Below are 15,981 nucleotides of genomic sequence, written 5' to 3' on the forward strand. Positions count from 1 at the left end.
TTTCAACCTTAACTTTTTCCTGCAGTTTGTGGGGGTGGAGCACAGGAATTAGCAGCAGGACTCCTGAGTTCTCTTCCTGAATCACTACACCCTGTTACCTTACACAAGTCACTGATATCCTGGCTATCAGTTGCTGAGCACCCCTTGCTGAGTGGAGTCAATGGCAGATGTGGATCCCCAGCACCTCTTGCCGTTGGTCCCTTCCTCTTTCTGTGCCTGAGCTTAACATCTGCCCGGTGGGCCTAGCAGGGTTCGGTAAGTCATAGGGGAACTGGGGAGGGGGCGAGGGGGAAGAGAGGGGCTTGTTTGTGAAGGTTTGTAAAATGCTTTGGGATCATCTGATGGTAGGAGCTAGTGGAGGGCAAAGGGTTAAATGAGTCTAATTTTCTGTGTTCGCCCTCTGTCTAAGCTAGAACATGACCTGGTTCTTCCCTCACTTATTCTAGTGCCATTACACAGACGTCGGGGAACTTCCCCAACAGGAGGAGAATCAGACCAGGACATAGATCAGCATTTGTCAGCATACCAAACCCTTTGCAACGTCTGACTCTCCCTCCAAACTCTGAATGTTCAGTTCCTCCCCAGCCAGGGGAAGCAATTCACCCTCTTCTTTCTTGCTGGTTGGATATATAACAACACACTCTCTTCGCCAGGTTGCAAGTTTGAGATCTCTGTGCTATAGACACTATTCTGTCCTCTGCAGCCAGGAAGGGACTGTGCTTCTTATTTCTACTTTCCATTAGCTCTGCCTTCTGCTCCCCTTTTGCAGCTCTTTATTCTGGTAACTGAGTCAGCGTTAGCAGTGGGACTCTGCTTAGGAGCGGCTCTGGCCTTTTCTGGGTTGAGATCCTTGCCTCTAAAGTGTGACTTGTTGGCACTGCTCTGGGTCTTGGTCAGACATGTTGATAGCAACAGAAGCAGAGCTAGATGGCAAGCATGGTTGCTCACTCCTTTGCACTCAACAGGGCATGAACAAACACTCAGCATGTGGGTCAGCCGGGGAGACTATGCCAGGCAATTGGAGTAGGAATGGTCCTGCCTGTGATCAGGCCAGAGCCCAGAAGAAATTCCCCACAGTCTCTGAGCCTTGCCACCCTCCAGGAGAGATTTCAGCCCCCAGCTTTGCTGAGCCTGGCAAGAAGAGAGAGCAGTCCTCTCCTCCTCTTCCTGTGCAAGGTGGCGAAAGCAAGGGGGTTGCTGGATGATGTGAGCAGCAGGTAGGAAAAAAACCCTTCTTTGTGCAATGTGTGGAGTGCCACACCAGGGACAGAGTCAAACACTGCTGGGCCTTTCTGACCCTGACTGATATTGGCATTTATGCCTGTAGTTGGGGCTCGTGCTTCAGAGCATGTGCTGGTTCCTGAAGAGGGTCAGGAAGAATAACCTCCCACCCAGGTGCAGCATTGTCCCAGGTGCTCTGTGGTCTCTTCTGCTGCCTGCTGAAGCCTCCATGTTAGGCTAGGAACTGGAATTGCTGAAAATGGTCTGATCTGGTACGGCACATCCTGAGTCCCCTGGGATCAGCTTACAGATGTGGGATTCTTCTCATCTCAGGAACAGTCAGGAAAGAAAGAGATGCTGGAGCAGGAAGGTGCTACTCTTGTATTAGCAATTCACAGACCAGAGGTGTATAGCAAGAGCTGGATGTTGCAGTCTGGCATGCTTATGGATTTGCTTGTACAAATTTATGTCTTCTCCTTCCCCACGGTCTGAAAAGGCTGTTTAGGTTCCTGGAACGAAGGGACAGGGACTAGCTTCTGTAACAGGCTGGGCTGGGCATAGCAACAGTGGCTAATTATAATTGCCATGTATGTGTCCTGTTCATCTGTCGCCCTTGAAACACTTTACACAGGTGGGTAAATAGCCTGCTCCCTGTGAGCCCTGCCCTTGACCCACCAGAGAGAGGCAGTGTGCCCACACTGAGTGCGTGACAACCCCATTCTCCTGAGCCCCAGACCTGTATCTGATTCACTGCCCCATGCCACCTCCCTGGACAGTCATTGTGTCAGCTGTCCTGGTGTCAGTCTAAAACACCCCTGGGATGAGTATCCAAGTACCACACTGCCCTTCGTCCCCCTTACAAGAATGATCCATGCTCTTGACTATAAGGTCTCTGCAGCTTTGCTGAGACCGTATCTTGCCCGTCCTTGGCTGATGGTGCATAATGTAGCAGCTTCTGTGAAAGAAGACATGTGGATACCATCAGAGAGGCCCAACCAGCCCCTACTGAATAGGAAGGAACTCGCCACCCTCACCTTCTTCTCTGTCCACTCAAAACTTGTCATAAAGATATTTAAAGCCATGACTTCTTACGTGGGGCGTGGTCAGGAGGGAGCTAACAGGAACAGCTACAGCCAGCAGAATTATCTGCCTATTCTCTGTGACCAGCACTTTCAAACCTAGCATTAAGCACCTATTTCTGGACTCTGAGGGGCTGAGCATGTCTGCTGCATATGATGTGAACTGTGGGTGCTCAGCACCTCTGAAATTCAACCACTTATTTGGGTGCCTGATATGGATGTAGGTGCTGGACTCTAGGCTCCTTGTTTTAAAGATGCTCTATTTATTTTTGGATTAGGCTCTCCATGGGCTTTTCTAACACTGAGTTTCACAACCCACTTCCAGGGTGATACTGACCCCATTTTACTGCTGGAGAAACTGAGACAGATCTGAAGTGACTTGCCCTGTGTCACACAATTAATTTGTAGCAGAGCTGGTGCAACCCAGCCTATAGACCTAAGGAGTCCTGAAGTGAGCAATATACCAACAAGCCTCCCTCCCTTTACTATATTATCCACTGCCATAATTGTTGTGTGTTGAGAGATTCGTGTGTATATTGAATTATTAAATGAAATTGTACAGAGATCGTCGGGCATTTGAATTGTAACTGGAAAAAAGTGGGCAGTGACACCATTGTTGTAGCCCTGCTGCTCACAGAGACCTGTCCATGTTAGAGCAAGGAGAGCAGCGGCTCTAGATTAGAGGGGATGGATTCTGGCAGGGCCAACTTGCTCTGTGGTGGAGTGTGCCCTCCCCAGCCTCAGCTCACCTTAGAACTGCAGGTGACAGTTCTAGCCAGAGTGTTCTCACAGCCTTCAATGTGACAAAGGTCTCCACTCCTCATGAGTGTGAGGGGCAGTTGCTATTCGCTGCTTGGGACTTGAGCAAAGATGGTGATTTGCAATCCCCTTTCCAGCAGCCCTGGCCACAGCTCAAAATCCTCTCTGTCAATTAAACTTTATTGTAGTGGTGCAGCAGCACCACTGTCGTTAAGGTTCTGTCACAACATCTATTTAACGGTTCATCTTTCAAAGTACTCTAAAATTGACATGCTTTATCAGATTTCTGTGAAATTTGGTGTGCCTGAGGAGGGTATGGGGTTGGATTAGTGACCCATATTTGGAGTCATATGAGCCACGGGTTCCAGAGATATAAGTTCCTCCTCTCTCCCCCTCCCAACCCAGCCATATTAAAAAAAGCTTCTAGGTATGAGGTTTTTGGTTTTGCCCAGCACTAAAGACCAAACTATTGAAGTTGTGCAGGTCAACCTGGTTTCAAACTAAAGTTTTACCTAAGGTAATGTGTGGCACTCACTAGGACTGTGTCTACACCATAAAGTTTTACCTAAGGTAATGTGTGGCACACACTAGGACTGTGTCTACACTGCATACCTTACAACGGGCAGCTGTACCATTGTAAGGTGCACTATGTAGCTGCTCTTTATTGCCAGGAGAGAGCTCTCCTAGCGACAAAATAAAACCACTTCCAACGAGGGACAGTAGCTTCATCGGTAGGAGCTTAGCTCCTGCCAATGAAGCACTGTCCACACAGGTGCTTTTCTTCAGAACTTTGGTTGTTCAGGGGGGTGTTTCTTCACGTCCCTGAGCAACAAAAATTTTAACAACGGAAGTGCCTGTGTAGACATGGCCTACATTTTCGGGGGACTGAAACTGAGAACAGTATTGAAGAAAATGTGCACTTGTTACACTGCCCATGCACCAGTACAGAAAAATGGCTAAAGGGTTTCCATTCCAGACATTTTATATGCTTTAATCCTGAGTCCCCTCCCCCCCCCTTTTTGTCTTTTAATAGTGTTAGGTGGAATCCAGTGGGTGAGAGGAACGGATTGTAAAAGGAGATAAAGAGCTTGTACATTTCAGCAATTGTGGGGTTGGCAGAGTAAAGCTATATGTGTTAATGGGGTGTATTGGGGCAATGCTGAAAGAGGGCAGAATTAAGGTTGCATGGGCAACCTTAACTGTATATTTCCCGGTTTTCATAAGTTTGAGTTTTACTCAATTTGGTGGTCTGGAAGGGGATGACATACAGTAGTTACGAACAATACTGGAATGGAGGTTGTTCATAACTCTGAAATGTTCATAACTCAACAAAGCATTATGGTTGGTCTTTCAAAAATTTACAACTGAACATTGACTTAATACAGTTTTGAAACTTTACTATGCAAAAGAAAAATGTTTTTAACCATCTTAGTTTAAATGAAACAAGCACAGAAACAGTTTCCGTACATTGTCAAATCTTATTTTAAACTTTCCCTTTATTTTTTTAGAAGTTTTACGTTTAACACAGTACAGTACTGTATTGGCTTCTCTTTTTTCTCTCTCTGCTGCTGCCTGATTCCATTTTTCCTGTTCCAAATGAGGTGTGTGGTTGACTGATCAGTTCATAACTCTGAGGTTCTAGTGTACCACCAAGCAACCTTAACTCTAGGTTAACATAGTTTTTTGGCATTGAATATATACTTCTATAAACATTAATTTAGCTGGATGAGGCCCCTGTATTTGTACATGGGGCAACTGAGCACAAAGCAGTGACTTACCCAGCTTACAGTGAATTTGTGGCAAGGCCAGGAATAGAACCTGGGAGTTGCAAACACCCATCTTCTTCTCTTGCAGCTATACAGTGCTCCCTCTGTTAAGGAATGGGAGGAGACTGGGGAACAGCCTGAGACAGAAAGTAAAGTGGTATAAGAACAGAAAGCTACCAATAATAACATGTTAGGAGCCCTATTGCTTTGTAGGGAAAAATTCTCTCCTCTCCCCAATTCCCCTTTGATCGACAACAGGAAGTGTGAGATTGCCTGGGGAAGTGGAGTGAGAGCTTTCAGCAAATACTGGAAGGGAGCAGTTGGTTGGTATTGAGGAGTGTTGCCACTTAGCCCTATATAACTTACTTATTACTTACCAAAACCCTGTAACACCTTACCTGTCCCAAAAAAGTGCCCCAGCGCCTGCACTGATGTCTTGGGTTAGGGCTAGTTCCTGGTTTGCTGGCTCCATGAAGCTGAGTGCACTGGCCACATGGCTAGTCAAAAGAAAAGGAGTACTTGTGGCACCTTAGAGACTAACCAATTTATTTGAGCATGAGCTTTCGTGAGCTACAGCTCACTTCATCAGATGTATACCGTGGAAACTGCAGCAGACTTTATATACACACAGAGAATATGAAACAATACCTCCTCCCACCCCACTGTCCTGCTGGTATTGTTTCATATTCTCTGTGTGTATATAAAGTCTGCTGCAGTTTCCACGGTATACATCTGATGAAGTGAGCTGTAGCTCACGAAAGCTCATGCTCAAATAAATTGGTTAGTCTCTAAGGTGCCACAAGTACTCCTTTTCTTTTTGCGAATACAGACTAACACGGCTGTTCCTCTGAAACATGGCTAGTCAAGGGACTCCAGGAAAGGCATACTCCCTTTTTAATAAGGTAGTAATTCACTTTCCATGTGGAAACACAGTGCTGGGACCTGGTCTTCTCTGGATGGCTGATTCTGAGTGCATTCCATCCAGCCCAGGGGCAGAGTCACTCTTAGATCCTCACCCATTTATAGAACTCATCTTGGGTCCTGATTTCAGAGAAGCTGACCTGCAGCTGTCATTGAGGTCAGCGGGCCCAGATCATTTGAAAATCAGGCTCCTAGTCTTTAGTGATGGTCTTTTTACCCCTGCAGTCTCCGTGCACATGCATCAGCCATGAGTGCCTTTCCCTCTCCTAGGGAGTGATGACAATCATGTGTGCTGGTGGGCGGCAGGTGACACAGGTTTGACATTTGGTGCTGATGTGTGTATGTGCAGGGCCTGTGTTTATATGCCTGTCTGCACATCCCCCAAGCCACATTCCACACTCATGGCTCATCACCAGCTTTCTCCAGAGAAGGCAGTTGGTTTTGGCCAAAAAAGATGATCTGCTCATGCAGACAGGAGCTGTCTTGTCTGCAGTGCAGACTGCCAGCTGTGGCATCCCTGGGGTGTTGCTGACTTCCAGTAAAATGTGAATCCGCTGTTTGGCCTCCTGCACACAATCACATTTTCCCCTGGAACCATGCTCCCTATCCATACTTGTTTCCTCACCCTCTTGCTCAAGATGCTGTCTACTCCCTCATTTCCATGATGCTTTGGGGGGAGGGAATGGCGGGGAGGAGATATACCTCTCTCCTTGGTCTCTGAAGATGGCAGAACAGCCTGTCCCTAGGAAGAGCCCTCTGGGCTGCGCCGTACCTTGAAGCCCAGCTGTTCCTGGCTCCATCCTACCTCTTTCCAACACTTTCTCTCTGTGTCTTTGCTTTCTGTCATGAGTGGAAGGTGGAAAACAACACACAAGTGAAGAGCAAAGGCCTGGTCTCAGTGTGGAATAGCAGAGGCTGAGTCTATTCTTTTCTGTGTAGGTTTTTATATCACGCTTATTACTGTAACATCTGAGCACCTTCCACTAATGCATTAAACAACATGAGTACATGTCTGTCACACGTTTGTTCTCTCATCCTCTGCACAGAGGGAGAAGCATATGTAAAAGAGTGTCTTGTTTTGGTAGGGTTTTTTGTTTTTTGTTTGTTTGTTTAAATAAATATACCTGTTGCTATGTGTTTATATTAGACAAGACAAAGTCAAAGAAATGTGCCTTGCTCTTGGAGTGGAAAGTGGTGAGGTTTATGATGGTCCTTAGTTCTTGCGAGTTCATAACACAGTCTTGGACTGCCCTCCGAGAAGGTTCTGTCTCCTTCACAAACCAGCTTTACTCCTATTGTTGAGAATTTGCTTGGGTTCAGATTCAACCAACTGCTCTTCATCCATGAGCTGATCTCATCCAAGCACTGGGAAATCTTGTTGGTAGTGGCATGGTCGTATGTGGTGAAGGATAGATAGAGCTGTGTCATCTGTATATTGCTGGCACTTGAGTCCCTGTGATCTGACCAGTTCACTTACTGGTTGGATATAAATGTAGAAAAAGATCAGAGAGAGAATTGATCCTCGTGGAACCCCACAAGCAAGGGGTAGTGGTGTAGGTGCAGTTTCCCATCTTTGGATGCAAACTGCGGGAAGGACCCAAACCATTTTAGTGCATTCCTCTGGACTCCTGCCACCTCTCTCAGGTGAGACAGCAGTATCTTGTGCTCAGCAATGTTAAACACTGCAGAGGGGTGCAGGAGGATGAGAATGGATATCCATCAGTGCCACAAAGCAGTTTCAGTTCCACATCCTGTCCTGAATGCAGATTCTGCCAGGTCTAGATTGCTGGGTTCAGTTAGATGAGCTTGCTCAGGAAAGGGAGGTTTGACACTGGGCAATATTTGGCTAGGACTGATGCAGTCTTGCTGCCAGCCCATGTCTAAGGAGTGCTACAGCTGGGCTGCATGTATCCCAACCTGCCTTAGAAAAGGAAAGGAGGATCTGGTGATGTAGGAAGTCTTGGGTATGGTGAGTCAGTGACTGCACCCATAACTGGCGGTCCCAGCACAATAGCCTCCCAGTGATCCTTCAGTCTTATGGTATTTGCATCATGTCTCTGTGCAAACTGGCTCTTATCTCCCTCGCTGCCCTTGGACTTGAAGCTGGGTGGGTGGATGGACACTCCTGTCTCAGCCCAGGCAGGAGAGAGGAGGGTGTACAATAGAGAGCAATTGTCTGAGTCTGGAGCACAGCTGCGCTCCTCTCTTTAAGATGCATAAGACTCTTCTTTTTCAAGCTGCCACCTCTTTTCAAGGCTCCCTCCGCTCATTCTTGGGAGGCACAGATGAGCGCAGCAATAACCAATCACAGAATGTCTAACAGGGGAAGCGAATGGCTCAGTGGGGAGGGTCAGATGTCTAGTTAGCAAGTAGGTTTGAGGGGCTTCCCCTCAACCACCCCCAATAGGCTTGTGCAGGAGATATTCATTCATAGTCTCACACCTCTTGACAGGCTCTGGTCCTGTACCATAGGCTCTTGTTCTAGTGCACCCTCACAGCACATAGTATCTGCAATACCCACTGAGCAAAGTGACACGCCAGCTTCTGTGAGTTCCACATCAGCCCTGTGACCTGACAACAAATCTCCAATGTGCCTGAAACCCACCAGGCCCCACTCTCAACCCCTCTGTACCTGGCATTTGTGTCCTCCTCGCTTACGCTACGCTGCCAGGCATAAAGGGGTGGGCTAAGAGTTCTGTTGGTGTCTCTCTGCCACCAGAGGCTCCTCAGGCCTGGCTCTTTAATCAGGAGCCATGTGTGCAGCTCCAGTGTGGGCAGTGGGATCACTTCATGTGTCCAAGGGTGGAGTTTAGCTTTGGCTCTGTGTAAATCCTGGTGGGACTTCCGTAAAGCTCCTTGTGGTCCTTCAGGAAGGGAAGTGTAATGGCAGTGATTCTGTGCCTAGCTCAGTGGGCTCCTGCGCCATGACTCAGGATCCTGGTGCTATGGTGATACAAAGAATGATTCCATCAATGTGCCTACTGTCTCAGGGCAGCTGGACAGCTAGCTGGTACATTTGGAACAGAGAACCTGCCAGTTCCCTGGCCATGACCAGAGTTTCCCAACTGTTGGGGTGTGTACAGTAGATGAATCCCTTGGGGGTGCATTGTGGACAGAGAGACCCTCAAGGACTGGGGTGGCCATGTTCACTGTATGCTATAACCTGCTCCATCTCACTCTCTTTCCCCAAGGGTGCATGATCTGCCTGGGGCAGTCGACCTTCCTCCGGTTTAATCACCCTGCTGAGGCCAAGTGGATGAAAAGCATGATCCCAGCTGGAGAAAGGAGTCCTGGGGCCCCATATGGACTCATGGCAGGTAGGTGAAGCCTCCATGCTCAGGGCCTGGGAGTGAGTACACCTGTGTTCTGTTCTTGACTCTGCTGCTGACTCAGGCAAGTCAGTTTCCCCTCTCTCTGCTTGTTTCCCCACCTCTAATGTGGGGATAATAATCCACCCCACCCCCCCACCCCCAAGCAGCAGCAGCTTTGTCGGCAGGAGAGTGTTCCTGCCAACAAAGCGCTGTTCACACCGGAGCTTTTCATCAGTAAAACTTCTGTCATTTGGGGGGAGGGGGTGTGTTGTTTTAACACCCCTGAACAACAAACATTTTGCCCACAAAGTACCAGTGTAGACAAAGCCTCAGTGTAATGAGCTCAACAGAGCCCAGATATTCAGTGGGGCAAAGGTCAAACCCTGGGCCTTGGAGAGAGAAGTTTGGGGAGGAGGCACTGCCAGGGCTCAGATTGGCATTTCTGTCCAGTGCTGTGGTCTTTTCTTCTGTAGCTACTCCTACTCTCTGCCAGGTTGTTGCTGCGCTCTCTGAGCTACTGTGAGTCACCAGTGCTGGGTTTGGTGCCTGTCCAGAGTCAGAGTGGCAGCGATGTCAGGCAGGAATCTCTCCCTCTCTCACCAGTAAAGGAAGGGGAGAAAGGAACTCATTTGCTTCTGAAGGATCAGGTGGAGGCTGCTGATGGAAGTGGGAGGTTGGGTTTGATTGACAGGTCTGCTCCTATAGGCCAGTTCTGCCATCACACCAAATTGGAAATGCCGTGGCCCAGGTCTGCAGTCCTTACTCAGGCAGCACTCCAGTTTGCTTCAGTGGGAATTTTGCCTTGAGCAAGGGCTGCAGAGCTGGGCCAAAGCCTTTCTACTTGGTGTGATGGCAGAACTGGTCTATTGGATTTGCAGATGTGTCCATCAAGCCCAGTCTCCTACTTCCAGTTGCAGCCGTGACTGACCTTTGTTTAGGCTGAGTCAAAGCTGATGCCATTAGCGCTGGCAGTGAGTGACTGGGGGAAGCAGGTGAGGTATGATAGCTCAGTAAGTCCATTCCTGTGAGAGCATGCGCCTAACATGGTTGTACAGCCACACGTTGGAGTTATGGTTCACCATATGACCCAGCCCAGAGAAGCTACAGGGTGGCCTGCACAACCTAGGATTTAATGTCTCTCAAGTGCTGAGCTTTCTAGTCCCTGTAGCACTGTTTGGTTTAACCCTTCATGTGCTGTTATCAGAGCACCCTCACCAAGATACCCGCTTGACCCTTCTTGGGGGATGGGCAGTGAGGCGGTCTGGCTGATGCAGACTAAATGTTGTTCTCCTTAATGGCCACTTGATACAGACTTGCTGACTTGATGCCTACTGTGGGAAGCATTCAGTGAGAGTCTGTGCTAGCAGCACAGCGATACTGGGAACCAGCCTGGGAGATAGAGAGGGAGCAGAGGAGGGAGTTCACAGAGGCTTTCCAATAAGGGAGTCTGGCTGTTGACAGCTAGTCCTTTCCTGCTTGCATTCCTCTATCTGTACAGTGGGGCTTGTATTGGGGCAGTCTCTGAGCACACCACTTTGTGGCATGGCACGCTACTGCACAACCTACATAGCTTTCAGCACATCCAGTTGCTGCAGTGACTTAGGGTATGTCTACACTATGAAATTAGGTTGAATTTCTAGAAGTCAGTTTTGTAGAAAGTGTTTTTATACAGTTGATTGTGTGTGTCCCCACAGAAATGCTCTAAGTGCATGTAGTCGGCGGAGTGTGTCCACAGTACCAAGGCAACCGTCGACTTCTGGAGCGTTGCACTGTGGGTGGCTATCCCACAGTTCCCGCACTCTCCACCGCCTATTTGAATTCTGGGTAGAATTCCCAGTGCCTGATGGGGCTAAAACATTGTCGCGGGTGGTTCTGGGTACATATCATCAGGCCTCCATTCCCTCCCTCCCTCCCTCTGTGAAAGCAAGGGCAGACAATCGTTTTGTGCCTTTTTTCTTGAGTTACCTGTACAGACGCCATACCACGGCAAGCATGGACCCTGCTCAGCTAACCGTCACCGTATGTCTCCTGGATGCTGGCAGACGTGGTACTGCATTGCTACACAGCAGCAGTTTATTGCCTTTTGGCAGCAGACAGTGCAGTATGACTGGTAGCCGTCATCAATGTAGTCCTGGTTGCTCTTTTAACCGGGTGCCTGGGCAAACATGGGAGTGACTCAGCCAGGTCATTTCCCTTGTTTCATCTCATGGCGATTCAATCCCGCACTGTCTTTTAATCTGCAGCTAGCAGAAGATGATGGCCAGTAGTCATACTGCACTGTCTTCTGCCGAGCACCCAGGTGTTGACGATGGCTAGCAGTCGTACTGCACAGTCTGCTGCCAGCAAGATGTATAAAGATAGATGAAGTGGCTCAAAACAAGAAATAGATCAGATTTGTTTTGTATTCATTTTCTCCTCTCTCCCTTCCTCTGTGAAATCAACAGCCTGCTAAACCCAGTTTTGAGTTCTATCCTTGAGGGGGCCATTCAGTTTCTCGCAAAGCCACCCCGTTTGTTGATTTTAATTCCCTGTAAGCCAACCCTATAAGCCATGTTGTCAGTTGCCCCTCCCTCCATCAGGGCAACGGGAGACAATCGTTCCGCGCCTTTTTTCTGCGTAGACGCCATACCACGGCAAGCATGGAGCCCGCTCAGATCACTTTGGCAATTAGGAGCACATTAAACACCACACGCATTATCCAGCAGTAGATGCAGCACCAGAACCTGGCAAAGCGATCCCGGGCGAGTAGGTGACGTCAGCGCGATGACGTGAGTGATGAGGACATGGACACAGATTTCTCTCAAAGCCCAGGCCCTGGCAATGTGGGCATCATGGTGCTAACGGGGCAGGTTCATGCGGTGGAACGCCGATTCTGGGCTTGGGAAACAAGCACAGACTGGTGGGACCACATAGTGTTGCAGGTCTGGGACGATTCCCAGTGGCTGCGAAACTTTCGCATGCGTAAGGGCACTTTCATGGAACTTTGTGACTTCCTTTCCCCTGCCCTGAGGTGCAAGAATACCAAGATGAGAGCAGCCCTCACAGTTGAGAAGCGAGTGGCAATAGCCCTGTCGGAACTTGCAACGCCAGACAGCTACTGGTCAGTCGGGAATCAATTTGGAGTGGGCAAATCTACTGTGGGGGCTGCTGTGATGCAAGTAGCCAGCGCAGTCAAAGATCTGCTGATATCAAGGGTAGTGACCCTGGGAAATGTGCAGGTCATAGTGGATGGCTTTGCTGCAAAGGGATTTCCTAACTGTCGTGGGGCCATAGACGGAACCCATATCCCTATCTTGGCACCGGAGCACCAAGCTGGCGAGTACATAAACCGCAAGGGGTACTTTTCGATAGTGCTGCAAGCACTGGTGGATCACGAGGGACGTTTCACCAACATCAACGTGGGATGGCCGGGAAAGGTACATGACGCTCGCATCTTCAGGAACTCTGGTCTGTTTCAAAAGCTGCAGGAAGGGACTTTATTCCCAAACCAGAAAATAAACTTTGGGGATGTTGAAATGCCTATAGTTATCCTTGGGGACCCAGCCTACCCCTTAATGCCATGGCTCATGAAGCCATACACAGGCAGCCTGGACAGCAGTCAGGAGCTGTTCATCTACAGGCTGAGCGAGTGAAGAATGGTGGTAGAATGTGCATTTGGACGTTTAAAAGCACACTGGCGCAGTTTACTGACTCGGTTACACCTCCGCGAAACCAATATTCCCACTGTTATTACTGCTCGCTGTGCGCTCCACAATATCTGTGAGAGTAAGGGGGAGACGTTTATGGTGGGGTGGGAGGTTGAGGCAAATCGCCTGGCTGCTGGTTACGCACAGCCAGACACCAGGGCGGTTAGAAGAGCACAGGAGGGCGCGGTGTGCATCAGAGAAGCTTTGAAAGCCAGTTTCATGACTGGACAGGCTACGGTGTGAAAGTTCTGTTTGTTTCTCCTTGATGAAACCCCCCGCCCCTTGGTTCACTCTACTTCCCTGTAAGCTAACCACCCTCCCCACCTCCCTTCGATCACCACTTGCAGAGGCAATAAAGTCATTGTTGCTTCACATTCATGCATTCATCACACAAATAGGGGGATAACTACCAAGGTAGTCCAGGAGGGATGAGATTGATGAGATTACTGGTTCTATGATGAGATTACTGGTTCTGTGGATGAAGGGAAAGCAGTGGATGTATTGTTTCTTGACTTTAGCAAAGCTTTTGACACAGTCTCCCACAGAATTCTTGTCAGCAAGTTAAAGAAGTATGGGCTGGATGAATGCACTATAAGGTGGGTAGAAAGTTGGCTAGATTGTCGGGCTCAACGGGTAGTGATCAATGGCTCCATGTCTAGTTGGCAGCCGGTGTCAAGTGGAGTGCCCCAGGGGTCGGTCCTGGGGCCGGTTTTGTTCAATATCTTCATAAATGATCTGGAGGATGGTGTGGATTGCACTCTCAGCAAATTTGCGGCTGATACTAAACTGGGAGGAGTGGTAGATACGCTGGAGGGCAGGGATAGGATACAGAGGGACCTAGACAAATTGGAGGATTGGGCCAAAAGAAATCTGATGAGGTTCAATAAGGATAAGTGCAGGGTCCTGCACTTAGGACGGAAGAACCCAATGCACCGCTACAGACTAGGGACCGAATGGCTAGGCAGCAGTTCTGCGGAAAAGGACCTAGGGGTGACAGTGGACGAGAAGCTGGATATGAGCCAGCAGTGTGCCCTTGTTGCCAAGAAGGCTAATGGCATTTTGGGCTGTATAAGTAGGAGCACTGCCAGCAGATGGAGGGACGTGATCGTCCCCCTCTATTCGACATTGGTGAGGCCTCATCTGGAGGACCATGTCCAGTTTTGGGCCCCACACTACAAGAAGGATGTGGATAAATTGGAGAGAGTCCAGCGAAGGGCAACAAAAATGAATAGGGGTCTGGAACACGTGAGTTATGAGGAGAGGCTGAGGGAACTGGGATTGTTTAGTCTGCAGAAGAGAAGAATGAGGGGGGATTTGATAACTGCTTTCAACTACCTGAGAGGTAGTTCCAGAGAGGATGGTTCTAGACTATTCTCAGTGGTAGAAGAGGACAGGACAAGGAGTAATGGTCTCAAGTTGCAGTGGGGGAGGTTTAGGTTGGATATTAGGAAAAACTTTTTCACTAGGAGGGTGGTGAAACACTGGAATGCGTTACCTAGGGAGGTGGTGGAATCTCCTTCCTTAGAAGTTTTTAAGGTCAGGCTTGACAAAGCCCTGGCTGGGATGATTTAATTGGGGATTGGTCCTGCTTTGAGCAGGGGGTTGGACTAGATGACCTCCTGAGGTCCCTTCCAACCCTGATATTCTATGATTCTATGAGGGGTGGTGAAGGAGAGAAGCACCAGGAGGGGTGGTGGAGGAGGGAAGGACAAGGTCACACAGCACTTTAAAAGTTTAAAACTTTAAAACTTATTGAATGCCAGCCTTCTGTTGCTTGGGCAATCCCCTGGGGTGGAGTGGCTGGGTGGCCGGAGGCCCCCCCATCGCGTACTTGGGCGTCTGGGTGAGGAAGCTATGGAACTTGGGGAGGAGGGCGGTTGGTTATACAGGGGCTGTAGTGGCAGTCTGTGCTCCTGCTGCCTTTCCTGCAGCTCAACCATACACTGGTTTGATCCTCCAGCAGCCTCAGCATTGAATCCTGCCTCCTCTCATCACGCTGCCGCCACCTTTCAGCTTCAGCCCTCTCTTCAGCCCGCCACTTACTCTCTTCAGTTCACCACCTCTCCTCCCGGTCATTTTGTGCTTTCCTGCACTCTGACATTGTCTGCCTCCACGCATTCGTCTGTGCTCTGTCAGTGTGGGAGGGCAGCATGAGCTCAGAGAACATTTCATCACGAGTGCGTTTTTTTCACCTTCTAATCTTCGCAAGCCTCTGAGAAGGAGAAGATCCTGTGATCCTTAAAACACATGCAGCTGGTGGAGAAAAAAAAAAAGGGACAGTGGTGTTTAAAAAGACATATTTTATAGAACAATGGGTACACTCTTTCACGGTAATCCTTGCTGTTAACATTACATACATAGCACATGTGCTTTCGTTACAAGGTCGCATTTTGCCTCCCCCCAGCGCGTGGCTAGCCCCTTCCCCCTCCCCGTGGCTAACAGCGGGGAACATTTCTGTTCAGCAATGGGCAAACAGCCCAGCAGGAATGGGCACCTCTGAGTGTCCCCTTAAGAAAAGCACCCTATTTCAACCAGGTGACCATGAATGATATCACTCTCCTGAGGATAACACAGAGAGATAAAGAACGGATATTGTTTGAACCCCAGCAAACATACATTGCAATGCTTTGTTCTACGATGATTCCCGAGTGCGTGCTACTGGCCTGGAGTGGTAAAGTGTCCTACCATGGTGGATGGAATAAGGCTGCCCTCCCCAGAAACCTTTTGCAAAGGCTTTGGGGGTATATCCAGGAGAGCCACGAATGCCAGGGCAAATTAATCATTAAACATACTTGCTTTTAAACCATGTATAGTATTTTAAAAGGTACACTCACCAGAGGTCCCTTCTCCGCCTGGCGGGTCCGGGAGGTAGCCTTGGGTGGGTTCAGGGAGTACTGGCTCCAGGTCCAGGGTGAGAAACAGTTCCTGGCTGTCGGGAAAAATGGTTTCTCCACTTGCTTGCTATGAGCTATCTACAACCTCATCATCATCATTTTCCTCGTCCCCAAAACCTGCTTCCGTGTTGCCTCCATCTCCATTGAAGGAGTCAAACAACATGGCTGGGGTAGTGGTGGCTGAACCCCCTAAAATGGCATGCAGCTCATCATAGAAGCAGCATGTTTGGGGCTCGAACCCGGAATGGCCGTTCGCCTCTCTGGTTTTCTGGTAGGCTTGCCTCAGCTCCTTAAGTTTCACGCAGCACTACCTCTGTCCTTCATGCCCTGGGAGATTTTGACAA

At 49.0% G+C, this 15,981-nt stretch overlaps 1 protein-coding gene across 22 annotated transcripts in view; it reads left to right on the plus strand.

Moving 5' to 3' along the window:
- The window catches only part of PHLDB1 (pleckstrin homology like domain family B member 1), a 142,259-nt gene that overhangs the window by 60,761 nt on the left and 65,517 nt on the right, over positions 1-15,981 (plus strand). For all 22 annotated transcript variants that reach the window (XR_012665773.1, XM_048827297.2, XM_075122223.1 and 19 more), the window contains one exon: positions 8,938-9,063. Coding sequence is in view for 21 of the 22 variants with exons in the window: in XM_048827297.2 (XP_048683254.2) it covers positions 8,938-9,063 (126 nt within the window). In the remaining variant the exon portion in view is untranslated. The remainder of the gene's footprint in view (positions 1-8,937; positions 9,064-15,981) is intronic.

This window comes from Caretta caretta, chromosome 22 (genome assembly GCF_965140235.1).
Source record: "Caretta caretta isolate rCarCar2 chromosome 22, rCarCar1.hap1, whole genome shotgun sequence".
NCBI lineage: Eukaryota > Metazoa > Chordata > Testudines > Cheloniidae > Caretta > Caretta caretta.